We start from the raw sequence: 27,767 nt of genomic DNA on the forward strand, positions 1-27,767 counted from the left end.
AAGTTATAGCAAATTTAGTATCAGTGGTACATTGCATGACTCGCATGTCCAATGGTCGAAGGAAATAAGGCCCCTCTAAAATGTGCATTTTTTTTTTTAATGCAATATTTTTGTGATTTTTTACATTGGTTGCATCATATTATGTGTATTTGATGCAATGAAGTTCAGTTTACTCAAGTTCCAGCTGTTTTAAGGCCAAAAATTGGGTTTTTATACATGCGGCCATGGTCAATGCACTTTTAGACCATGTATAGGGGTACACATATGAAAACTCATTTTATGATGCTGACAATGACTTAAATTGATCAACTTCAAACATAAAGTGGTCTACACATATCAAATGTACATTGAAAACAATAAGAAGTGGTTTCAAAACTAAAACTGTCACTCCAGATCAATTTAAACCAGACCTCTACAGAGCTTGTTCAAGTGTGATTGTGTCCGATATTAAAAGTTAGCCTTTATTTGGGTTTTGAAGGATGAAAGATCTGAAACAAATGTAAAATAATGTAAGGTTCTAAGCTTATCAGGTACATAAGCAGACAGTCAGCTGTATTTTTCCAGTTTTTCTACAAAACATTTCATTTTTGAAACCTTATAGTGTATGCGGAAGTCTAAAATTAGGTGTTTTTGAGAATCACAAGGTATATACATGTAGTGACTTACATTAGATGCATGAATATCAATGGAATGAATATATTAGGTTTTTTTTCACATTATTTATATTATTTACTAGCAAATACAAAAGATTCAGACCAATAAAACACATATCTGTGATTTTATAGATCCTAAGACAAGGCTGTGAAAACCCCTGATTTTGCCATATTTCATTGACTGGGTTCATAAAAATTACACTAAATTGTCAGATTTCTGCCTAAACCTTGTTCATAAAGTATGTTTTTTGTTGATTTGATGTTCCTAGTGTATAGTTAGAGGAGAAAAACTCAAAGCTGTACAATATTTTCCCCACAGGTTTATATTTCATACCTAGCACCTTAGCAAAAGTGCAATTTCAATGGAAAATCCCATAGAAACCATATTTTTTATTTTAATTTCAGAAAATAGAGAATAAAGGGCCAAAATCTTATTATTTCATGTAGATTTACTGAATTCTTGAAAATAAACACCAAATTACCCCCAGCAAATACTAGCAAATACAATTTCTGATACCCTGGCAACCCCCTTATTAGGCACGAGACCGCAATTAATTTTCAAGTGCATTTCAATATACACATTTGAGCAGATTAAAAAAATTCCACCGGTGCAAACTGAATAAAACTTCTCTGGCCTAAAGATATGTACAAACAGGATTTTATATATCAATTGTAGAAAATTTTACCATCATTTTCTGAAATTAATACATATAATTCGGAGATGGGGTAAACATGACAAATGAACTGAGTTAAAAGTCCTAAATTTTAACCTTCTTCCACTGAACCAAATCACAACTTTTAGTCAGAATTGATTAATGAAAAAAAATCCCAAGTAATTTTAACCTATTTTCTACCAATTAGAGGCAAAACTTCAGCAAATAAGTTTCCAGTAAAAATATGAAAAAATGTGGAAGGTACCTACTACCAAAGTTGGAACTATATTCGTATACAATGAAAACCAAGGGGAATTAATTGTGTTCTCGTACCAGCAGACACAAAAAAAAATACATTATCTACATATGTAATACACAAATTAAGGACGTTCACTCAGTCAATACATTATATATGGACCTGTTAGATTATATTCACCTCGGTCAATATAGTCTGAACAGGTCCATATATAATATTTTGACTTCGTTAAATGTCCATAATTGATAAATAGCGGACTTCAAGCGGTTTCAAATACATTCATTGTAATTAAACATTTGCAATTGATATGGAAACTTGACTGTTGTTTTCACTGTGTCACGTTCAGAATCAGTATTGCAGAGGGAAAAAAGTTGTGTTGATAGATAAGTTAGTATTTGTGAAATTTTAAAGGAAATGAGAGGTTAAACGCGCTGTTAGATTTTAAAAAGACAAAACCATAGAAACTTTTTAACAGCGGGAACAATTGGTTATTATCCGTTGTATGACGGCATATACTTGAATATATGACTATATTTAACATGTTTGATTCGGAAAATTAAAGAGTAATCAAGGAAACAAAGATTTGAGAGAGTAATCAAGGGAACCAAGGTTATAGCGGTAATCAAAAGAATGTAATCCAGGCACAAAGACCAGACATGTGAAACAGACACACACAACAAAGAACACAAAGTAACCAAAACCATACATACAAAGTTACAAAAGCAAATGAGCAACTCGGACTCAACTAAACACTGGAAGCATGGACCAAGTGCACCGGTAGGGTAAGCGTCCTCTGCTTCTTTAGACACACCGCCGAGTTGCTGATAAATAGCCAAGTCCGGGATAGATGAAAGAGGAAAGGAAAACTATGATACTTTAAACAAATCAGTTTTCATGGCACAGATGGATACACCTTAACGATACGATGTATCAAATCCTCAAAATTAGGATTGTTTAAAGATAATACGTCATCTATATAGCAGAAACTGAGATTAAAGAATCTAGCTAAATGATATTCTTTCTTTCGGATCGGATCAGTTACACAGTTAGCCTCATAAGAGTGAAGGAATAGGTCATCAAGTAGAGGAGCACAATTTGTTTGCTTTGGAATGCCGACTGTTTGTTGAAAAACGCGTCCACCACACTAGATAAATATTTTGTCGATTTAAAATTCCAACATTTTGTAAACATCTTCCTCTGTATATTTGGAAGATGTTTTGGAATTTGGATTTTTTCTTAAAAAGTATGAGGAATCTCTACCAAGAACCATACATTTGTATCTAGGTGTACCATCTTTTTTGGAAAAACAACGATGTATAATTTTTTTAAGTCGGGATTTTAACTGAGTATGGGAATAGAAGTATAGAGTGTTGAAAAATCATAGGTTTTGATGCTATTATATTCTGATAATAGTCTTGAACTTATTGTCTCCAAAAGATCCTTCGAATTTCAGGATCCACATTGAATTAATACCACTACGGGAGTAACAAGTGTTATGGTAGGGTTGCAAACCCTCTTTGACAGCTGTGAGTATAGAAGTTAAAAGTAGAAAGAGGTTTTGCGGATCCAGCTATGTGGCGTTGTTTGTATGGATTCTTATAGGGTTTTGGAATCCAGTGCATAGACGGTAAATCACAATCATCGTCCTTGTTAGAGAGACCAAAAGAGGATAGCACAGTTTATGGTTTTCTACAATCTCTTCTTTGGAAAGTGTAGTAGCAGTATAGGTCTTATCACTGCTATTGTTTTCTATGTCTACCTCTGATAATAAACATTGGATGTAAAATGTTTTACAGCCAAAAACAATGTTGTTTTGGGCTTTGCCTGCTGGTACGACAGCATATTTGTCATGTATAGTAGACAATGTTTTTTGCTACATCAGGGTCTTTGAAAACTGATATAGCATTGGCACTCATTGACCTACTTAAAACTTTCATTCGTTTCAAAATTAAAGGCCTTAATCATCTATACCTTTGTTGACAAAGACAAACGGTAATTGAAGAAATGGTCGTTTTTCTTCATCTTGACTTTTCACACAAACTGGTTTAAAGAGTCAGCGGAAACCAATATCTAAAATGATGTCCACAAGTCTGTATAATGATGAGGTAGGGTCAGAAACCGGAGTGTCAAGACTTATTTTGTAAAGGGAGTGTAGTAGAGTGAGAGGTATAGAATAGAGTTTGGTTCTAATATGATGAAGTACAAGAGGCTTTTGAATGAAAGGGAGGAGACCATCTATGGAGACATCATGTAACTTGGGTGAGTGATGACATCACGAAACTTTGATATTTCTACCTTGAACATTTCACTACCACATGACAATGTCAATTCCACATGATCTTATTTACTATTATTTTTATACAAACAGGGATCTAAATGATTTGCTTGTCTAGTATTAAGTAGAGAAAAGGTTTATTTTGTGAAAAACCACACTAATACTAAAAAAAGTACAAAAAATATTATGCTGTTAACTTGTTGGAATTCCTGGTCAAAAACAACATTTTGGCAAATTTTGAAGCATGTTTTTCAGCAGACCATTGGAATACTTGTGAGAAGAAATTGTGCGCCACTCTTGGCCAATCTGTTCCTACATTCATATAGAGCCATGTTTTACAAGGGCTACTAAGAGCACCGAGTTCTTCAGTTTTCGTTATATAAATGATGTATAATCTCTGTATAATCTTAGTTTCAAGGATTACCTACATCGAACTTGAAACTAATGAGACAACTGAGTCATGTTCTGCATCATATTTAGAACTTAACTTGTACTTAGATGATACAGATCGTTTGTAATCGGAACTTAATGTATGACGAGATGATTTTGACTCCCTTATTGTAAACCATCCCTTTCTTACTGGCAATATTTCAAAATCTCCAGCCAATGGCGTACACATTTCACAGCTGATCCTATGATCTCGACACGAAATTTTGTGTAGAGCATGGATACTGTCAAATCAACTTCTTAATCAGGATTACGTCCAGCGTTTATCAATATCATCACTATAGACGTGTTAGGTTCGTCATCTTAGTTTAATTTTTCTATTGATTATTTTTCCATTATTTATTTGCGTCTTGATATTGTTTTAATAAATGATTTCGCCGAAGTGTAAATTGATTTAGATGGGGCCTATTTGTCACTTGTGTCGAGGAGCTGAATTGTTTTTGGTGGACTCTTACCGAAATATACTCACTTATGACGGGTGCATCCTACAGAGAATGACATGCTTACTCCTCGGGGGCAGGCACCTAATATCACTTCCGCTTTTTATGGTAGTTAGTATCGCTAGTGCTTTAGGTTTTTGTGTAAAACGTTTTGTTTTCTATATCTTCATTTTTTTGTATACTTTATTCGGCTCGTTAAATCGTCTTCGTTCCATGATTTCACGTTTAGGTCATGTTCTTGGATTTTGACGAATTTGACGTCTCCTAGTTGACACTTTGGTATTTTTTCTGATATTTACACTGATTGTTTTAGGTAGAGCTTAACGATATACGCCAAATAATTGTCCACCCAATATATAACCCTTCATCTAAAAATTTCTTCGTTCGTTACCATGGCCTGATTGACCGATATAGAGTGTCACTTTCTTTAGACGATCTTAATCTGCATAAGATACCCTTCATCTTTCACTGGAAATCACTTTCTACAAGCAGTACGTTAGGTGTGTTCAAAACTGTAGAGTATTTGTATTCATCCTCTGCTTTTTATGACGATTCGTACTACATGTTATATTTATTTTTCTGTGTTTACTGTTTATCTTTTCCTTTTGTGGTGTACGATTTGTTCCTCGCATGTTGTCCTTTTGCAAGCTCCAAAAAAGCGTCTGACGTTCGAAATTCACTCTAGACGCTGCAGTCAGCCCTCTTAGAAAATTAAAAAAATTTGCAAAGTCGGTAAAAATGACTGATTTTACTCGACGTCATCTGATATTATTTAAAAAATGTCCGGGAATTTCGAAAGGTCTGTCTGCAGCGGTATGTAAGAGACGTAACAAACGTCTGCCGCCCTGTGGAGCTTGGTCCTTTTGCTCATTCCGGCGTTGTCCTGTCCCAAGATTTGTCTTCGTTTGTAGAGTCTTTAAGGATTAAGAAGAAAAGGTTATAAAGTTGAAACAGTTTAATTTGTAGCGAAATTGATTCATAAATAAAAATTAGTGTACCCGAAAATCGCATTGTAATAAATTGGTGTGTAAGTGTAGATGGTGGTATGTCAGCCGACGTACTACGGGAGGTAACAGAAATGACGGAGGAAATTTTTGGTTTTGAGGAATTCATGTATACAAATAATATTTGTATTTAAATCTTTCTATATATTTGATTATAATGCTGCTGATGAGAGGTTACTCCTTGAAACACGTGTACACCATATCGAAATATTGCAATGTATATATCAGCATTTTTGGATTCGTCCGACCCCGAATTACATTAGATCAAAATTCTTAAAACACTGAGGCTTCATTCTTTATATTAATCATGGCAGAACCTCATGGAGATGGATTTGGCTTCCTATTTCGAAAGTTTTGGTTTGAGTACTTCTTGTATACAAATATTTTTTTATTTAGATTTTCCTATGTATTTGATTCTAATGCTGCTGATTAGAGGTTACTCCTTGAAACACGTCTACAGTATATCGAAATATGCAATAGAATTGGTATTTTTGTATTTAATAACCACTGGGTCGATTCCATTGCTGGCGGACCAAAGGACCCCGTGGGTATTCACCAATCCAGTAGTCGGATTTGTCTGATCCCGAATATCAAATTTTACAAATTACAAATTTATAAATGCCTAAAAATCAGAAACAAACTTGTTTCTGGCCCCTTTGTCGACTTGATTCTTAAGTTGCTCAAAATCACAAACCATGATTTCTGAAATGTTCCACTCTTTACCTCAAAAATCAAAACCAGTCTGATCATTTTGGTATAGAATATTGTGGAACAATATCATAGAACATTGGTATGTTTGTACTGGAGTACTATACTAATAACTACATTCCATTAAATGCTTGTTTTGGTCCCTTTTTAGCCCCTAATTCTAAAACGGATGGGGCCACAACACCCGAAAAACATTACCAAATCTTCTTTCTCTGATTTGGGACATAGCAATAAATAAAATTTTATAAAGCTCAACCAACTACTATTCAAGTTATCATACGAAAACGAGGGAACTCATTGCTACGTATATTTCAACTAAATGAAAGACATTAAAAAAAAATCGGTCTCCATAATGCGCGTTTTCATATTACATACAAAATATTACGCGTTATTATGCGAAAGTTTTGCGTTATTTCGCGCAAGTTTCGCGTGATTACGCGTTAGTTTCAGTCTACGAAAATGACCTCAATGGGCTTATATGTGTATCTAAGGGAGCAATTATTTAATTCTTGTTTGGTGAAGATATATTTTGGTAGAATCGAAGTAAATAAAGAAGCAGAAGACTATTGGCGAAAAACAACAAGACAACAATTGAATCAATTACAATTAAAATCACAAAATGCTAAACGAAAAAAGTAAAAAATGAAGATGTGTTCTATTGTCAAGAGATCTCCATATACAATACATATATATTCTTCTCCTTCTCCTTTTTTTCTTCCTTCCTTCCTTTCTTCCTTTCTGTCTTTCTTCTTCTTCTTCTTCATATATGAGTACTTAATATTTTTACTCGACGTAAATATTGTATTTATTCGTTCGAAACTTTAAGGCATATTTAAACACTTAAATATAGTAATGTAGTAAAAATATTAGTTATAATTAAAGCACAATAAGGGATGTAGGTATGTTTTGTTTCAACAAAAAGAACTGATACAAGAGTCTTTTTCAAAGCAATGCAATCAGATTTTAATTTGAAATTAAGAACCATATGAAGAAAACCCCGATGCTATATTCTTCAAAAGGAAAAAAAATGTGACGAAAAATATGATGGTATGTTTTTATAGGATTATAAACGGTTATAAATAATCCCTTATATATTTGGTAATGTACTAAATAAATGACGACTGTCATCTGTCATGAACTAGTACATTCAACAGAGACTGTAATTTAAAGTTGACTGGATGAATGTATATATGTCATTGTAAATAGCTGATAAGTTGCTTGTCTTTTTTTACTTTAAGCATAATTAAACTAGCATACAATTTTTAAAGCCTTTTATTAAAGCTTTCTTTAAGTTATAAGTTAAGATTTTTTGGGGGTTTAAAACTATTCTTCATATGTAACCCAAAAAAAGCGGAACAATTTTGTAGAATTATGTGGAATGCCAGTCTGCAGATGATTGTCCAGGTGTCGTCGGTGTCATTGAAGTGGTCATCGCTGCTGTCCAAATTCACTATTTTATTTCTAAACCTAAACAAAATCGGTTCTTGTGTTTAAAAGTTTGTTTGTAGACGGAGAAATCCACAACGAGTTGGGTTAATACACAAAAATTCCTTTGAATCAAGATTAAGAATTCAAACTGTAAGGGAAAACTATAGGCAACGTCGAATTCAACGACAAATTAAAACTATGAACAAAAATAACAATATTTATATCAATATATATATTAATTAAGTGAGATAATAAAAAGAAAATAAATTAAAGAATGTGTAAACATACCTGGAAGGATCAAAATTCTAGCGGATTCACGACCTACGATTTTCATGAATACAAAACTTTGATTATGACTTGTTATACCAAGCATTGTAATACATAATATTTTGTTCTATATCTAAGAAGAAATCGAAAATAATGTTGAACTTTTTATTCGGGCTCACAAATGATAAATATTACACATATAACAAAATTCATTACACTCAACTCAAAAATGTTCATTGATAAAATTCTGTAAACTAAAAGAATGTAGTATTTTCGCAAACCGCCATGGTCTCTTTACTTTCACAGTCATGCATTACACATCATGTACTGTAAAATATATCATACTAGTATTACCAGTGGATGTCATTTTCAACAAATCGTGCTTATATATCATATAAATATTGCAAATCTCGTTATGCAGTACACGTGTTTCAAGGATTATTAAAATATAATCAACAGCATTAAAACTAAATACGAAATGTTAAAATCCACAAATAAAGTATACTCAAGAAAAACCCAAAACCAAGATTATACAAGTAGGAAGCCAAATTCATCACCGATAAGTTCAATCAAAAGGAGCTACAAAGTTGTAACTATTATGTTTAATTCACGGAAGTTTTAGGGGTGGCAATTTGTGCTAATGGAAATTTCAACAATCTATGACGCAAGTCTCACTAGATTGATGAATACCCCTTGGGACATTTGGTCCACCAGAAGTGGCATTGAACGAGTGGTTTCTAGATACAAAAATACCATTTATGCAAACGTTATGCTTTGCATGTGTTTCAAAGAGTAATCTCTCATCAGTAGCATTTAAACCAAATACTTGGAATGTTCAAAACCCCAAAATAATTAATACTAAGTCATACAGTTATTTGGTTTATATGAAAGGACTTAAAAATTGTATGTTCTAAGAATGTTTATTACCACCATATGATATGAACTGACCAATATCTTGACTATATATGTCAATGTATACAATACTACATATAGCCACTTAAAGGCATGAGATATAGGTGATAAAAACATTGAGTTATTTGATAACTATGACATAATGTTGTCGTTCACACGCCATAGATGTATTGCATAGACAAACTGCATATTAAATTCAAACACATCTTTGTTTTATAATTTGTTGTTCATCAAGATAAAACGTTAAGTTGTTAAAATTTAAATCATTTAAATATTTAGTATCGTACTGTTTGAATTCCATACTCAGAATTGAGTAAACATATTTGTTCTTCTATAAGATGGCAGGAAAATGGCCTGACTCTGGTAAGAATAGTAATAATAATAATTTCCAAAGTCAGTATCAGTTTGTAGAATAATATACATCAAGTTACTAGAAACGTTTGAAGTCGTATTTGTTACCAAATAATATAAACATACTTAAAAGTAAAAATCAAATCAAATATAAATAATTTTTAATGAAAATGAATCCGATATAATAAAAAAAATAGGTATGGTGTATATGTCAAACAGATAAAAACACCACAGGGATGAATATGTCAGCCTCAAACCATTGGTCTTCAATGAAGAAAATCCTCGTACCGAAGAGTAGGCTGCAGCTGGTCCCAAAACGTCATTATACACAGGTACCGCGAAAGAGTTGCTCCTGTATACTCAAGTAACATAAAAAATAGACTAAAGGTGAAAACGAAACAAGGCAGAGCAGGTTTCGCAGTACTTATGATAATAGACTGACTAAGGGATCTTTTAACGTCCTTGTCTAGTCTATCGATTAAATTTAAATGATTCAGCTTCCGCCATTTAAAACGTTCAATATTCAAATAAATTCCACCAAAGCTAGAGTCAAGGAAATCAGGGGTAAAAAATAAAGTCTTCGACCTACAGGACCCGCAATATTGTTTGGACAATAATACTGTATGCTGTGGATAAAGAATAGGTTAAACAAATAATTTTCAATTTTTACCTATAAAGTTTTTGTGACTTTTAATAGCCAATCATCGATTAGACATCGAATACTTTACTCGGAGAGGAAGAAAGAATCTTTTTTTATTCGCCTTGTTCGACATCAACTGGTATGAATAATCGGTATTAATTAATATTAAGTTAAATATATTTTCCACATACAAGCATAAAGATACTTTTCAAATATTATATGCTATTCGACGTCTTCGCAGGAGATGTGAGCTCATATTCCCTGTCAGCATTCTATATTTCATGTATTGTAATTTATATTGTAGACGATGAATGTGGATCTGACTTTGATAACTTCTATTGTGGTTTGTCTGGGGAAAAGATTGAGATATTAAAGTAAGTTTTTTATATCCATTTATGTAAGATGTCTCATAACACTATGCACAACAGATTCTGTAAATCATGCCTTTTTCATAACGTTTTGAAAAACAGCTTATAATAAACCTACCTAGATACGACTGTCGAGAACCCAAGGTTGAAAATCGACTATTTAAAAAAGACTTCTCTTGATTTTTGCATGTTTTTATTCAGAAAATTTCTTTGTGTGTAGACATGTAGCTCTTTCTTGAAACTGACCTGAAAGTCAAACCTTCAGTAAAAGCAAACCTTGCAATGAACGACAAATTTTTATCAGTGCCTCACTTAAAATTTCAATCATTGTAAATTACAAAAAAAGAAAAAGAGGGAAAAAATCAGCTTCCAAATAGGTTCATTTCTTTCACTCCGGACTTTGAACGTGTGTTTAAAAATTATTATTACATGTAATTAGCATAAGCCCTAGTGTGTCCCATTCTTTGCAGAATTAACATTTAACAACATTTGTAATTGTTAAGGTTCTTTATTTCTTTCTATTGACAATCGATGAGTCAATATCAAAGACGCATACATACACAAAAAAAGAATATAAAAATAGGATATGTGGGATGGGTCATCAACCTAATGCCAAGCGACGAACAATTAAACATCTACGAGTCACTATACTGTCTTCAATGTTGAGCAAAACCTATACCATAAAGCAAGATATAAAAGGCCCCAAAATAAAATAAGTGAAACTTTTGATAAAAGTAAAAATTCGACTTAATCTATTGGGAAAACGCAAATCGAATGACAAAGAACAATAAAACAACGACACAACTTGGTTGTATGGAATACACTTAAAATGAAATAAATAGTTTTTTATTCGTTTTTTTTTTGTTTTTTGTTAAGGGGGTGCATGTCATTAACTCCTAAAAGCAAAGAAAAATCTCAATATTTTCTTTTTTTTGCAATATTTCCCAAAAAATCCATATTTATATATATTTTGGTAGAAAAAAAATAGCGAAAGTATTAAAATGCGTTCTAGATTTTGACTTTGGAAGAAACTTAATAATTTTCATTCATCGGAAAAAAACAGGTTTTCACGGAAAATACAATTGACTAAAAAAATGAAACATATTTGTAACAAACAATATTATAAAAACTAAACAAAATTGTACATGGTCTCTAATTATCTGACAATATGACACCTTAGAATACAGGTATTTTGGCAGATAGTCTTAATATTGAATACAATGATGTAGAACATTTGATTGGTACCATTATAACTGTGACAGGCAAACCTGGAATATTCTGATCCAGTCCGCTATCACTGAAATTAGGAAAGACTTTCAAGAAATGGCAAAAGAAGCATTTCATATTGCTGTAAGTGGAGATAATGCCGACGATCTACAACAACAGCTACAAAAGAAAGAAGATGAAATAGATAAACTTAAGAGAAATTTACAAAATCTTCAAACAGAGGCTCGAAAGCAAAAAGGAGGGAACAACGAATTGAAACAACGTATAAAACAGAAGGAAGCAGAAATAAACATCAGGGAATCACAACTATCACAGCTTAGGAAACGTCTTCTAAAACTCCAAAAACAGCAAAATAACGAATGGGCGATACATGATGAAACTGTTGCAAAATTTAAAAATGATATTGAGTTATTAAAAGGAAAGAATAACAATCTAAAGGGTCGTCTGCTACAGAAAGATGCTGCTGATAATAATGCTCGTGAAAAAATTAGGAAGTTAAATGAGGAGATAGATAATTTAAAATCCGAGATAGAACAACTGAAAAAGACAAAGAGAAAATAGAGAAAAAAATGAAAAATGTGCTTTTTACATTTTATTTTTCTTTTAAATCTGTCACGGAATTTCAAAACAGATATTCGTATCTTTCATGCTTTTATTCATTTGATATTATTCGAGCATAATCTAAACCCACAATAATGTCGGTGTGAAGTATGTTATTACATATATTATTGTGTTAGTCAATATAGATTTGACGGTTTTTTTTTATGTCTAAAGGTCTTTCAATCTGTGAAGTACGCAAAACGTCTTGTGTTGCTTTCCCGAAGTAGTTGATCTTTTAGTTCCGCTATTTGTCTCCTTAATTTAGGGTTCTCTTTCTGAGCAATATTTGCCGATGCGTTCTTGGCAAGAAGTCTTGATTTATAATAGTTGACTTGTCCTTTCAATTTATCGACTTCGTTGGAATATTCTGTTTGTATTTGTTCTCGAACTGTCTGTTCCATGGACAACGTTTTCTCCTTTTCTTTCCGTAACCGTCGATTTTGCTTGACCACTGTTTCTTGTGCCTTTAACATCATTCTTAAGTCATCATTTATAGCTCTTTCTTTACTGAGGTCTATTTCTAGGTCTTGAATTCTTTTTTCGAGTTGAATTACATTCTGTTTTGATACAGTCAATTCAGTCATCATTTTCTCGATACTGATATCACGCACCTGTTTTTCGAACCTCTTCGGTCGGAGAGGAAGTAATTTGTCTGAGCTCCTACTGTTTCTCATAGTTAACTCTAAAATGTAATTGAAATATTTTTTGAAAGAAAAATATATGAAAATGTTTGATTATTGATCGATTCGGTAAAACTATATATATATATATATATATATATATATATATATATATATATATATATATATATATATATATATATATATATATATATATATATATATATATATATATATCAGGATCTGAAAAATTCCCAACGATGTTAGAACTGTCAAATTTACGAAGCAAATTTTTGGTTGTTCCCTCCGCGGGACTCGAACTCATACCGCGAGAAGTGTCTTAATTCTCTCAGTTCGTACTTCGCACTTCAGACTACAATAAAATTCACGACTTATACTTAAGAATATTTTAATTCTTACGTCAGACTTCAAAGTTCAGATTCATATACATGTACATGTTAATTTAATTCGGACTTCAAACTTCTTTCTTCATGTTAAATGTAAAGTTGTCGAGAAATATTTCTCGCACCCCTGATGATGTGGTGATGCACAAGACATAGTAAAATGAAGTAAGCTACACAAAAGTTAGAAGCTGAAAGTAAAAAGTGGAAAGTAAAAATGTTCCTCCACGGCTTCCGCACTTAGTGCATTTTCAAAACATATCAAAATTGACATTCGTCCTTTTTCTGACTATGGTTATACAATTAAATTTATTCAAACATTAATACATTATACATAAAGTAGTAGTCTTTATATAAACCATACAGTTGGTAATTCATGCATGTAGAAAAATCCACCGAATTCACTTTTATTTCTAATTCAGAAACAGTTATAGACCATATAACCAGTTTTAGTTTTTCACTCGGTTTTTGCACTTTCGAGATATGAAATACATACATATTGTGTCATGCAAGAGTTTGGATTTGGTTGATTTAATTTAGTGATAGATGAATGCATAGTTTTCTCAAAAACAGAAAGCACTGTATAGCATCAGAATAGTTTTTTGTGAGGTTTTCTACAACTTGACCACCTATACCACAGGAAGTGAATTTTGTATATATGATATATTAACCTCCGTAAGGTGAGCATATATGTATATAGATACAACACAACTGATCAAGAAGAAAAAAAAGAGAAAGAAAGAAAACGACTGATAAAAGCAAATTACGATAGAAGTATAAAACAATGGTAATGAAAAACATGAAGTAAGAGGTACTTTGATAATTTTCTGGTAATCAGTTTATCTTTTGAAGAAAGTTGAATGAGTTACATGTTTAAATTTGAATCACCTATACCATAGAAAGTGAAATTGTATGGACTGGTACATTAACTATACACATTAAACATTGATTTTAACCTAGTTCTCCGGCTTATAAGGATTAATGAATTCCTCAGTGATTTTTGAACATGTACTTTTTAATATTGTACACAATGAAATAAAAATATAATTAGCCATATCAGTTGAGTCGTTAAACCTCTGAGCACCATAGCAATTAAAAAAACAGGGTCACAATAAGTGTGGTATTGTTTTAATTTGGATTGATATAACACGCTTTGAATCAAATGTTGTAAAATGGATGATTAAGATTTTAACAGCCAAAGAAATGTTGCTTTCGTAAAATCAGATAAGTATTTTTTTTTTCAAATGCGTAGGGTAAACATACAAATAAAAAAGTTGTCTGCAAATCCTTATAGAAAATAATGTTTTTTATAAAACGGTCCTTTTGGTTTATCAAGGATCTGTATTCCAGTTTTCGGCAATTGAAGTTTATCTTCGTACATGAAGGAACTGAGCAATCCGAATGCGGAAATACGAACACAGAATTCGAACCGAGACTGAAACATGAAGTGTGAGTGAAGACACTGTTACATCTCGATTTCCATAAAATAAATCATTACTTTTAATGATCTTTTTTAGTCAAATTTTCAATTTCGATACATCAGAACAAGATAGCAATTTGGTATATAACCTGCCATTTTACTTACCGTGAACAATCTTCGATGAAGAAGGTAAAATATTACTAATATTTAATAAACGGTACAAGTTGACACTGGCTGGATGATACTATGATGTACCAGACATAACTGATACTTAATGTCAGAGAAATATCGATTAAGTATTTCTATAACAGTTGCCAGTAAAGGTAAAAAAGGGGGCATCAAGCCCCCCCCCCCCAAAAAAAAAAAATAGTATTGCTTCCTGCTACCAACAAGAAAAAAATAAGGTAGGTAGGTAAGTAAATTATATTATTTTTTTTAATATATTACATATGTTAATGGGGGAAACAATCTAGACTTTAATGGTGCTTCAACCAAAATGGTCATCAAATGTTTAGGGTGTGCACTAATAAAGAAGGGTAGCATATAGATTAGCAGGAAACAGATATTTTACTTATTTATTTATTTTTCCCCCTAAAACAAAAAAAAATCATCAAGAACGTTTGAACGTGTTGTAACGAAACAAGAACGCCAAATCGGAAGTTTGTAGCTTTTCAAATGTACCAGTAGATCGCAGGGGAAGGACGATATATGTTGATTTCTTGGAAGAAGATAGAAGAATTTCTATGTTTACATTTTGCTACATAACAAGCATGATATATATTAATTTAAACAAAAGGTTTTATTCTTTATGCAAGCATTTGATCATGAATCTGATAAATTAATCAATAATTTCGTATTCACTAATTGTCATTATTGATCTTTCTTTAAAACCTATACATCTCTATTGTATAAAAGTCTACATACAATGTTAACTAAAAAAACGCATTGATTATTTATGGTAAATTTCAGTTTGTGAAATTAATGACCGCTTATGCTACTTCATGAATTCATCTCCCAAAAAATAAAATCCAAGTGTATATGCCATTGCTTTCAAGAACACACTTATACTGACGATAATTAGGTAGATTTCATCAACTTGACATTTCCAAATAAGTGGGAAGGTACTGAACTTCAAAGAAGTTCTTGGTTATTACAGTGGTTAAACAACAAAAGACAAACAAAGGCAATGCTCTTATCTTTTCTGTAAATATATAAACATACATCCAATTAATACAAAAAAATCTCTGATGATTGACAAGACTGTATCTCGTCCAAGTCTGTTAATACTCCTTCTTTAAATCAATTTGGAACTGTGCCAGATCACAGCAATATTCAGATTATAGGAACAAAAGACATATTGTTTGTTAGCTCTAAGTAATATTGCACAATTTTGACGTTGTTAATAGAGAAAACAAACAAACCCACAAAGACAAAATAAGATTGGCATCAATTGATTTAACAAATGGATTTTATTACAAAATAACCTAACTATACTTGTATGTCTAAAAGAAACCACTCATAATACACCATTATAAGGACATCGATAGAAAGACAAATCAACAAAAATGAAAAAAAAACCGAAACCAACTGATTAGAACAGTTACAGTACAAAGAGCTTTTGAAACGCAGTTGTATGGGCATAATTCTTTAATCGCGTTTGATAGTGCAAAACACCAATACACTAACTTAACGACGCATGAAAATTTATCAAGTTGTCCAGAGAATGGAGAAGGGACTTCAGTTAGACGTGATACACTTGGATTTAATTACTAAAATGGCACCAGTACTGAATGTGAGATACACATTTAAACATAAAATCATATAGTTGGACAGATTCTGGCCGTATTTGATGCATTTAAAGGAAACTCTCTCTATGAAAATACTTTTTCCCCTCGAAAATGTACTTTACTTGGCGCAGACAGGGGCATACACCAGTTTTTACTAAGAACGACTTACATAATTAATAGTTCGTGTTTTCTAGAAAACAGTTAATTTCTATAAATAACATAATTATAAACCCCTATTTTTCTGGAGATCGTTTCATTGCAATAAACCAGTGGGCAGTGACGTCAGACATATGTGAAAAGAAACGAAAACAATAACTTCCTCCCAACTCCTCCTGTCTTATCAGAAATCGCTGGAATTCAATGATCATTTAATATGAAGAAAATTACTATAACATGTTTGCCGTGATATGAAGAGGCAGAATATACATATCTTAAAAACCTATCATCGTTTGAAGACGTATCTATTAAGGCTGTTGCCAGGAGTAACTCAACAGAGCATCAGATTACAGGAAGAGAGAGTGTCTAATTAACTTTCTCTAGAAGATTCACCTCAAAGGAAATTGACAACAGAGAGGTAGGCCTAAAGTAATTCAAATATAATTTAGAATATGTATCTACTTTTAAACTTTTTTCTTAGTTCCTTACATTTAGCTTTTTGTTATTTTACGCACATCTTTTGTGGAAAAATTTTATTTATTTTATTGCCATAGCAGTAGAGTTAGATTTTACACACATCGAATTATGTTTAGTAGATGTTTAACAATATTGTAGTTAACTACTACCAAGGAAGTTGTATAGCTCATACCCACTCATCTACTACCCAAATGAAATGCATTTTTTTCACCTACCACTCCTAAAAAAATAAAAGACAAGATATATGCAAATATTAACCTGTGTGAACCTATTCCCCTCCCTCAGTACACCTTGACTTGTAGCAAACCGTCGCGAAAAGTCGCTTTTGAAGATTTATGACTGCTGTAGAAATTTGAAGACATTATACATGTATTAGATCGTCAGCAAACAGGTAATGTGTGGTTCTCCTTATCTCTACAATCTTTTTTCTTTGTGAGAACGGACGTATTGACGATAATGTGCATCCCACATTCTACACTGTGAATTATTGTGGTTTTTTTTGCTTTACATTAAAACAAGAAAAGTAACAAATGCAAACAGCGTATCACCTTTTAAAAATACTTTATCTGTTAATGTGTATTTAATATTTTGAAAAAAAATATTGTTTTAAGTTACTTTTAATAAACGTTGGAAGCACACACACACACATAATACCATGTATTAACTTAACTTACTAACAGCAAACATTTTTTCCTTATCAGTTGATAGCCTACACCTATACCACCATGCTTTATAAGCTTGCTTGTGCATGTGACTTTTCTGTGCTAAAGTTTATTTAGCTTTTTACTAACACTCAGCATTATACTTCTTGTAAAAAGAACAAAATCGTTGATGGTATTCGTTGTTAATAAGAGTTCAGTCAGTATAAATTAACACAATGGCAGCCAGGAAACTGTACAATCTTAACGTATAACAACACTATACAAGAATTGTTCTCAGTATTTTGGATGTACATGTATTTAATTTGGACATTTTTATTTTATATACATAAACTGGTCAATACTGGTCCTACACAATTTTGGAATTACATTGTATACATATAATTTAAGGAATCTTTATTAGTTGCGACGAGACAACATTGTCACAGAATCAAAACAAGAAATGCACCTAGCATCAATTACACAGCACAGACAACAAACACTTCAATGTAATTATCTGTCATATCTCAATGATAATTAATTCTATTTGTTCTTGGAGTTTTCTGATACTTTCTACATATCTCAGATTATGTCAGCTGTAATTATTACTCTCTTCCTTTTTCTATTTTTATGTACGGAAGACTGATTACTTCTAATTACAAAACAAAATTATTTACCACTAATGCACAGAAACCATCACTTCACTTGGCTTGCAAAAGGGAGACAATATAAATGTTTTAGCATTCTTCATCTCTCTAAGCTGGTTCAAGAACGTTCACTACTCTTAAGTATATTGGTGTATAAAACAACAACAATTCGACAAATTGCCAAATGATTTATACAAGTTGTTCTTTTAACTAATTACTATTGCAGTCAAAGATGTTTTTTAACTTTTAACTCCCAAGTGCTTGTTCATACTATCGTAGACTTAATAAATGACTACTTAGTATATCTGTCGGGTTTAGCTCCATTAATTTTCATTTTTGAAAGCTGCATTTCAGAATGTATTTGTGAAATAACCAAACGAATGCCTTGTTATGTTTGAAGTGCAAGCTATGTTCTGTATTTTCTGTAGGTTGGTTGAAGGAAGGAACATCAGAATCTGTAAAAAATGGAGGGCGATATCGGTGAATTAGAACAAAATCTTGCCAAACAAGAAAGAGGCTTGGAACAGTTAATGAAAGATAAAAAGAGAATTGAAGATGACATGAGACGTGCTCGGGGAGCTGATGCTGACCTTAAAAAAGCTCTTAAGGAGAAGGAGCATGAAATATTACTCCGTGAAACAGACATTTGCATGATGAAGACCAGAATTAAACAAAGGAAAGACAAAATTACTCTGCTTACTACTGAGAAATGTAAATTAGAGAAGGCTACCGTAGATACCAAACTTGAAGAGATGAAACTGGAAGAAACTATTTCTGGTTTAACTAGAAAGGTCGAGGGAGTAGAAGATCGTATCAAGAAAAATGAAGAAGTAAAAAGTCAAACTGAGGACATTTACGCAAAACTGAAGGAACGTGAAGCTGAATTAAAGAGAGACCTTGAAAAATTGAAGCTCAAATCATCATAAATAAAAAAGGAGTTAAAATTCTATCTTTAAGTGACGACAAACTGATTATGAGTTACTGTTTATCTTACACAAATTATACAAAAACCAAAATGAGGGATCAACCTAAAACCGGGTTAATTGCTTCAGATTTGGCAACAATATTCTCGTTTTCACAATAAATACCGGATGTCATTATTTCCTGTTAGACAACTTTAATCGATAGCATTTTTAGTTTTCGTTTGTTCTCGTTATTTATGATGTAATTTTTCAAGAAAATATAATAAATTTTGTTATTATCTAATTGTTATTGCAGCTTCGTTGTTCGCAAGTTGTTGTTTGCAATTAATGCTATACTATAACGCGTGCTCCGCTGTTTGCGATGCATTGCATAATCTAGGCTGTTTCATTTTTTGCAAGCTCCAAAGGTATTGGTATTCATTGCGTAAATAAGAATTAAACGTGCTACATATGTGAAGTGGAAAGTCATGTCTTAGGAAGTCTATCGCAAAGAATATCCCTAAATGATATACGAATACTTGTAACTTCTTTTCATTGGTTTACTAGCACCTCATTTGTTACCCAGAGATACAAGATGGTTCTCAAAGTTTTGTTGCTCTGAATGCATACATTCAACAAAAGCATCCAATAAAAACTAAATCATCCGGAATGACATAAAATCTTATTTAGTGAGTAAATAACATTTCATTGACAGTGTTATTAATATGAGTATAAGCAGAACTAAGTTATTATATTTTTCATTCCCTATTGTTGAATATCGATTTTTAGATGGGGATGTCCCGTTATCACCTTCATCTGGTGTTTACATATCACAATTGGTTCGATTTAATTGATCGTATTTGTAACAATGTTTTTTTTTTACGAAAAAATCTTTATATAACCGAAGAATTACTACATCATGGTTTTCGATATCACAAGCTCTTAAAAAAAAACAATGTTTTTCAACCGATACAAGGAAATCATTCTCAAATTCAGATGCACTTGTAAACGATTGTTATACGTGCTGGTATCTCCCATCCTATATTTCATTGTCATATTCTTCACAGTGCATAGAAAGCTCAATACTCGACTTAACCATCAAATATGCTAATTCGTAAGGGATATACATTCAGTTATGATAGTGTTGTCAAATCGTTAAAGAAAGCATTTTTGGTATTAACATATTTCCGATCATAAGATCTTTACATAGAAACGAACACACTATATTTAAAAACAATTTCGGCATGACATGGGCTGTGTCCATATTGTATAACTTACAATGTAATGTGCTTGGTTCTCAATCCCGCATGGGAAGATTTGGGATTGGTTTTACATATGATGAGAACATAACTTTTTGTAGGTTTTAAACTGGTCTGGAGCTGGCATGACAGTTAACTGCTAGTGGTTCTTTTTTTGGTTCATTTGTGTAATGTATAACCAGTTTGTTTATTCTGTTTTAACAGGGATTCAGACCTTTTTGAACAGATTTTAGGTGTGCTTAATTAATATGTAATATTTTTTCCACAGTGGCCAGATTTAAAAGGGCGAGGATTGTAATCACGCTGAAGTACTTTAACCCCGTCGCGTGTTTTGCGCCTGTCCCAAGTCAGGAATTTCTTGTCTCCATATATGTAATGTTTCACTTAAGTATATAGGGACACGATGTACATTTACCTGTGTATAATGTTATTTTGGGGTCAACTGCAGCTTGCCCTGTGAGGTGAGGGTTTCCTCGTCGTTCACTGAATACCCATGCGTGGCCTTAAACAGATATTTTTCATCCTGATGGGGTGTTAGTTTCTTTGACATATTTACCATTTTCATTTTCATTATATTTTACACAAATTCTTAATTAAAGTTATGTTGTACAAGAAGTGACAATACAAGTTCAGACGCAGCAAAAATACATAGTCCAGACGGATGGGTTTATTCAAACGTAGTTATTTTCTTCCCAAGACTTGAAAAGAAAATTAATCATGGTGTACACGTCTCCCGTATTTAAAGTAAAAATTGAAAATTTATGACAGAAATATTGCCCGTGTTCTTAATCGAATGGCCATTAATGTACACAGCAGGTTAAACACGATTTAAGTAGATATTATAAAATGGTCTGGAAAAGCGTTCATGTTGGATAGATTATAAAGGCTTAACTCGACTCTGCAACAAATGTTTTTTAGTCTTCATTCCGTTTATTCAGACGTCGAAGTACCAAGGAATATGGACTTTTTACATACGTTAATCAATAGAACAGGGTGCCAAGGAGTGAAAAAGTATTACACCAGGAGCTTCATTCTTGTTGACAGTGTTATGTAGCTGGGTTACGAGCTTCTTGATCTATATTATGCTTTTTTTCTCCACAATAAGGACATATTTATTACCTCTATATTACACAAAACAATACAAATGTAGCGTGAGCATATGATGACTTTATCCATAATGCTCTTTTTTTATATTTTTTTATACATATATTTTTTTATTTTTTATTTTTTTATTTTTTTTGTTTTTTGTTTTTTTTGTTTTGTTTTGTTTTTTTGTTTTAGCTGTCATATCAACTTGTGACTCGTCTTTTATTGCTAGTTGTGTATAGTAAACCTTTCTTCTTTGACTTTCAAGTTATCTTCATCGTTCCAATCGTAGGTTTTACTACAATCCTGACATACAGGATAATAAAATTTATACAATAGTTGCGTCGTACACACGAAAGGTTACCCCGCACAGAAAGCTGCATAGAACAGGTGCAGCCATGCTGAGGAACAAAACAAACTATTAACACTACCGTTCTTAAAATATACAGCTGTAGATATCACCATGATAAAGTACAGAATGCTGGGTATGTAGTATTGGCAAAAACACAAACATAAGGCATCAAACATTTTTCGTTATTAATCATCGTTTGTCATTGCATGAAAATGTAAAGTACTTATAACAGTAGGTAAACTGGCGTGGGCCTATGTATGGGAGCACTTCTGTATGTACCGAATACAACAATTAAATAACTAAGTTTTTAAAAACAAACATGATTCGTATACCAAACATAACCTAATTTTGTTATTTCGAAATTATATTGTTGATGTTTGTTTGCATCGACTAACTATTCGTAGTTCAATGATTCGTTGAATAAATTATACATTTGTCGTTGACCGGATGCCTCTCTGTCGACCATTTCAATTCACATCATGGAACACGTACCTAATCATGTTGAATACAAAATAAAAAGAAAATTGCATTTTTAACAAGCATTAAAGGAAATAACAATGAAATCAATTTATATCAAATTGCTACATATGTATACAATATATATATAAACGTCTCCGACGTCTCTGAATGTGACGACTCTATTCGCTACACTGCTCCATCGGATCAAATTGATACAGGGAAGATAATTTAAACGTATAGAGAGGTCTGAAAAATCCACAACGATTATATGTACTTGTTGTATTGTTCACATTCTGCTGAGATTTTGGTTGCTTAAGAGAATTGCTATGACCAAGGAAAAACTCGTAACTTTCAATAAAAAAGATAACACGTTTTGGTTTCGTAATTTAAGTACAGAAATATGTAAGAATTTTTCCAAAATTTTGTATGGAACTATCAAATGCAGTGTAGAAATGTTTTGACTGGTACTATGGAGGAATAAGACAATATGCAGTGCATTTTAAGCAATGCATAAATCTTCCCTTACGATCATGGTTTTGCTCTATAAAATGAATAGTGACTTTTTAAGGTGCATTGAATGCAATTTTGCATTTTAACATATCACAGTTGTTATATGATCTGCCAGATTCTAATATGGATATGTATTTATAGCGACAATGCCGTATTATTATGAGAGATATGACACGGAGAAATTTCATTTAAGTCATTAAGGTACAATCATGATACAAAAGGTGTTACTTACCTTCTGAATTTTTATAGCTGTTACAGTAGACCAATGTATGACTTACTTAAAAATCCAGCAAAATATCATACCTGTTCTGTTTAATACCATACCTGTTCTATATAATATCATACCTGTTCTGTATAATATCATACCTGTTCTATATAATATCATACCTGTTCTATATAATAATCTTAAATATCGAAAAGAGGCAAATACTTAGCTGTTGTATTTGAGCGTTTGTGAATTCAGAAAACATACTTCAGTTGCAAGAAATATGCATTATGCTCTTCATCAATCTTATCTTGTACTTGGCTTCCTGTATTTTAAACCTTCTTATTTCATTTTATTTTAATTGCTGAAACACATTTTTCTAATGGTGATGATGTTAATGTTCAAACTGAACCCATTGAAATGCTTCAAGTGTATTTGATAAAGGTTTTTGCAATTTTCAGAGTGGTTTCCTGGTTGCAGTTTTGAAATTGACTTTTGAAAGGAAGGTTTGTTAAAATGGAAGAAGAACTGGAGAAAACAAAACAAAAACTTGTTGAAGAAGAAAAAGTTCTAGCTGATTTAGTGAAAAGGCGACATGATTTAATAAAGAAATTGGACCGACTTGGAGAGGCTGCTGATGACAAACTGAAGAAGGATGTAAGACATGCCCACCATGACATCAACAGGAAAGAGGGGGATATTGTTCTTCTGAAGAAACGGGTAAAACAACTTAATTACAAAATAGAAATCGCTGCCAAATTGAGTAAACTGGAATTAGAAGAAGATATTGACGATATTAAGACAACGTTACAAAATGTTAGTGGCCGTTTGAAGAAAAACAAAGAACGTGTAAAAGAAACATTCGATACTATGATGGAAATCCAAGAGAAAGGAAGAGAATTAGCAAAAGGAATAGAAGAATCAAGGCAAAAAGCAATGGATGAATGCGATATAAGAGCTGATAAACTACAGCAACGTCTAGAAGTCAGACAAGACTTTCTTGATGCAAAACGAGCAGAAGTCAGAAATATACGACGTGCTTCCGGTATTCCTGACCCTAACGAACTAGAAGAAATCCGACGGCTTGCTGCTTTACATGAGTCGGCAAGTGCTGGAAATTTCTCAGATGATGAAGATTGATTTTCCCCTTGAATGTTGAGGATATATCCGGTGATTTACCTATTACCAAAACATTACATTTAATTCACGATTTTTTGAAACGCACCGGATGATAGGAACTGGGATTCTGTTTCTTTTCTTTAAAGGATTGAATGATGCGAGTTCGGAATATGGAGTGTGGAGATTCATGGTGCGACTTACAAAAAGTAATGTTGATTGACAAAACGGCAAATTCACTAATCCCTCACAATTAAAGTTCTATCAAAGTTTCCCTTTTAACCTTGGAGTGTACCTCAATTACATCTTTATTCATTTTAGATTGGAATTATAAACTTCAAGCAGGCACATTTAAAGCGTTGTTCCTTGGAAAGGTTTGAATTTGTTACACCCAAAACTTAAGTGAATAGTTAAATCATTTTTTCAAGTTCGAAAGCCAGGGTCTTACATTTGTTAGATTTAGACTTTACTAAGCAGTAAGTAAATACTTTAAAATGGTGGACAGACATTATCACTATAATTATCTTTTTCGGGGTTCTTCTTATTTCTGCATGGTGTAACAATATCGTGAACTACGTTTTTATTTTCGATGAATTTTATTGGTTCAAACCCCACACGGCTTGATTGATACCATAAAACAAACCACATATCACAAAACGCATTTAAACAAACAAATGTATGTTTCCCTTCATGCTATTATTATCGCAAAGTAGAAAAAACTGCAATCGAGGACAACACAAATATTATGTACGATAAACTAATAACTCTTTGTTAACAGAGGGTGCAAAGCCGATTTAAAAATTTGTCCAAGCTTATCGAATACTGATTATAATGTGTTTTTAACACGCTTCCAATAACACCAATTTATTCATGTGTACACGTTTGACACTGTACTATACACGCGTCGAAAGTCTAAGTTTAATTCGGGTAAATAATAATACATGTAAGTCCTTAATTACTTCCATACATAAACAAAAATAATCTCGAATAGCTTGGATGTATTGCACAGAGGTAAAAGCATAACAGAATCCAAAGAAAATCAGAATTACCTTTTTTTTCAAAGACGGAAATGCTGACTGTGTAGTAAAGTTAAAATACAATAAAGATCAATTATAAAGTATGACGTTAGTTAATTACTGGAGTGGCTAGTATCAAACTTTTTGGCAGAAATCTTTAATATCATTATAAATTTTTTTCGGCAATAATAATTACTTTCAACATATAATATGATAATTATAATGATATGTATACGATGACAGACACATAGTAATATTATACAAGAGTTTTAGATAATGATTAAAGACTAACTAGGATATGTCATCGTTATCAAAAAGATCTGTCTGAATCTTATTGAAGTCAACATGCACATGTGCCATAGCAGCATTATATGTTGTTATATTTGAGAAATCTTCGTCAATGAAGTCTTCCTCGTCGTTAGTTCGGTGAGTTATTTGATCTGAGATCTCGTGACATCTAAATGGTTTTGCCGGAGTCCTGGTACCGACATTCCGGTTAGGTTTCGGTGCCGTTCGGCCGATGGCGAGGTTCTGATGTTGTTGTGAGGTAGACGCACCAGCTGCAGAATGGCCCACACTGACTATAGGTGGGGAGCGTGGACCCGCATTTCGTCCCTGCGCTGGATTCATGCCCTGTAAAATTATTTATACTTGAATAGTTGAATTGATAGTGGATTTACCATCACTAAGTCCTTGACTGTCTTATCATGTAATTTGGTCTCATTCTCTATATTTCATTATATTCAAAATATTTGAATTGAGGTTATAAAAATATGCAAAACAGTTTCATTGACAGATTCCTTCACACCAACAATTTTACCGCAAACATCAGTTCATGTAATAAATTTTAATAGCGATGCATGCACAAAGTATAAAATGCTAAAGCGTTACATATACCAGTGGAGATAGAGGACTTCCAACTCTAGAGAAATTAGGTACAATGTCATTGTTACAAACAAATACGCCAGAAGACAGCTAGGATACTGCAACAATGTGACGATTATTTATACATTATTGTCATACGGACATAGTTAATCACATTCCTTTCTATAGCGATGGACTTTCTCATAAGTCGAAATGTATAAAAGATACACAAGAATGTAGATATAGATAATGAAAACATACCTTAAACTTATAAAGCCAACAAGCCAAGTACTCTATGGGGTCCGTAGGTCTGTATTGTACTATTTCGGCTATAGCCCTGGACAAGGAGTTTCCAAGATGTTGTTTAACATACTCTGCATAGCGAGCATCATCTAAACAAAACAATTCGTCTACAATTACACATTCTCGACATCATATGGCACCTGTGTCACACTAACTATATATGACACCTATATTACTTCTAATCCATTACAGAATAAACTACTTGTCATTTTTCTTGCAGTATTGACAGTTTGGATGATGTCTTGACGTCATCAAAAGATTTCAAAGCAGTCGCTCCAGTTTTATTTTAGAGACTGCGTTTGTTTGTTTGAACAGAAATGTGAAAATTCATTTTCAAGAGTCTGAATTTCCCATGACCTACCAATATCAAAATAAAAAAGGGGGGTTGCAGGGTCAGAGGAAATTCGGACTACCCATGACCCTGCAATTCTTCCTCTTTTTTTATTTGGATATTGATATACATTTTGTGTATCAATATCCAAGTATAAAAAGATTGATATATCGATCAATATCAAAATAAAAAAAGGGGGAAGGGGTTGCTGGTTCACAGAAAATTCAGACTAGATTTGTGAAAAGACACATATTGGTAAGGATTCGCATTACCATAAAACATTTTCATAAGCTAGTCTGTAGAATCCTTGCTAATGACAAAAAAAACAAACTTTTCCACTCTGAAGTTTTTACTTTCAGTAAATATTTTTATCATTTTTGTCACGTTTTTTTTTTCATGCCTTTTTTTTTATAGATAATCTTGTTTTTTATTCTATTTTAGGTAGTTATTGTTATGTGGGCCTGATAATACTATGTTAACTGAATTTCATACATGAAATGTAACAGACAGTAAACGCACAGACATATATTGCATGCATTGGTTATGGTTTGGACCGTATTGATCTGGTGAATTGAATCATGGTACTTAAAGCACCCCAAAATCAAATCGTAAACCATACCTCTACTCCTTTTTTCCATAAGTCGGGGAACCAGCCTCCATAGTTTTACACAAGTCTGATTCACTACATGATGTTGGTTGCCAATATAAATAAACTCGTAAACTTCCGGTATACTTAACCTAGAACATTTAAAAGTCATAACATATAAAAGGCGGTAAGATTTAAAAATTAAATCACAAACATAATTCCTTTTACTAAGTCCCGAACAAGTCCGTGCGCGACGTCAATAGCGTTAAAAAAAACTAAGTAGCAGTCCTTGCAAATGTGTAATAACGGTTCAATATGGCACTCGACGGTGTGACCGAGGCAAAGAGTGTTTGGAAAATATTAACTCATGTCTGACTTAACAACATTAACAAAATAGTAGAAA

The 27,767-nt window shown here is 32.5% G+C and overlaps 3 protein-coding genes across 4 annotated transcripts; 1 reads left to right on the plus strand and 2 right to left on the minus strand.

Moving 5' to 3' along the window:
* Positions 1-9,279: 9,279 nt before the first annotated feature.
* LOC148626926 (uncharacterized) lies at positions 9,280-25,382 on the plus strand. Of its 2 annotated transcripts, XR_015919287.1 has the most exons (4): positions 9,280-9,406; positions 10,339-10,408; positions 11,665-17,031; positions 18,804-18,929. XR_015919287.1 is itself a non-coding variant. In XM_088564604.1 (2 exons), the coding sequence occupies exon 2, from the start codon at positions 23,665-23,667 to the stop codon at positions 24,286-24,288; it is 624 nt and encodes a 207-aa protein (XP_088420730.1). In that variant the 5' UTR covers positions 16,950-17,031; positions 23,610-23,664; the 3' UTR covers positions 24,289-25,382. The 2 variants fall into 2 exon arrangements, 1 of the variants encoding a protein (XP_088420730.1); XM_088564604.1 differs by lacking the exons at positions 9,280-9,406; positions 10,339-10,408; positions 18,804-18,929 and adding an exon at positions 23,610-25,382 and having other exon boundaries at positions 16,950-17,031.
* LOC148626927 (uncharacterized) lies at positions 12,409-17,792 on the minus strand. Its single transcript, XM_088564609.1, has 2 exons — positions 17,765-17,792; positions 12,409-12,911 (listed from the first exon to the last, which is right to left on the minus strand). The coding sequence occupies exons 1-2, from the start codon at positions 17,775-17,777 to the stop codon at positions 12,409-12,411; spliced, it is 516 nt and encodes a 171-aa protein (XP_088420735.1). The 5' UTR covers positions 17,778-17,792.
* Positions 25,383-25,484: 102 nt separating the features above from the next.
* On the minus strand, positions 25,485-27,516 carry LOC148626928 (uncharacterized). Its single transcript, XM_088564613.1, has 3 exons — positions 27,398-27,516; positions 26,406-26,536; positions 25,485-25,913 (listed from the first exon to the last, which is right to left on the minus strand). Exons 1-3 carry the CDS (start codon positions 27,414-27,416, stop codon positions 25,572-25,574), a joined length of 492 nt encoding a protein of 163 aa, XP_088420739.1. The 5' UTR covers positions 27,417-27,516; the 3' UTR covers positions 25,485-25,571.
* Positions 27,517-27,767: the final 251 nt, after the last annotated feature.

Source organism: Perna viridis, chromosome 1 (genome assembly GCF_037379345.1).
Source record: "Perna viridis isolate PV_CMFRI_1.1 ecotype Kerala chromosome 1, ASM3737934v1, whole genome shotgun sequence".
Lineage (NCBI taxonomy): Eukaryota > Metazoa > Mollusca > Bivalvia > Mytilida > Mytilidae > Perna > Perna viridis.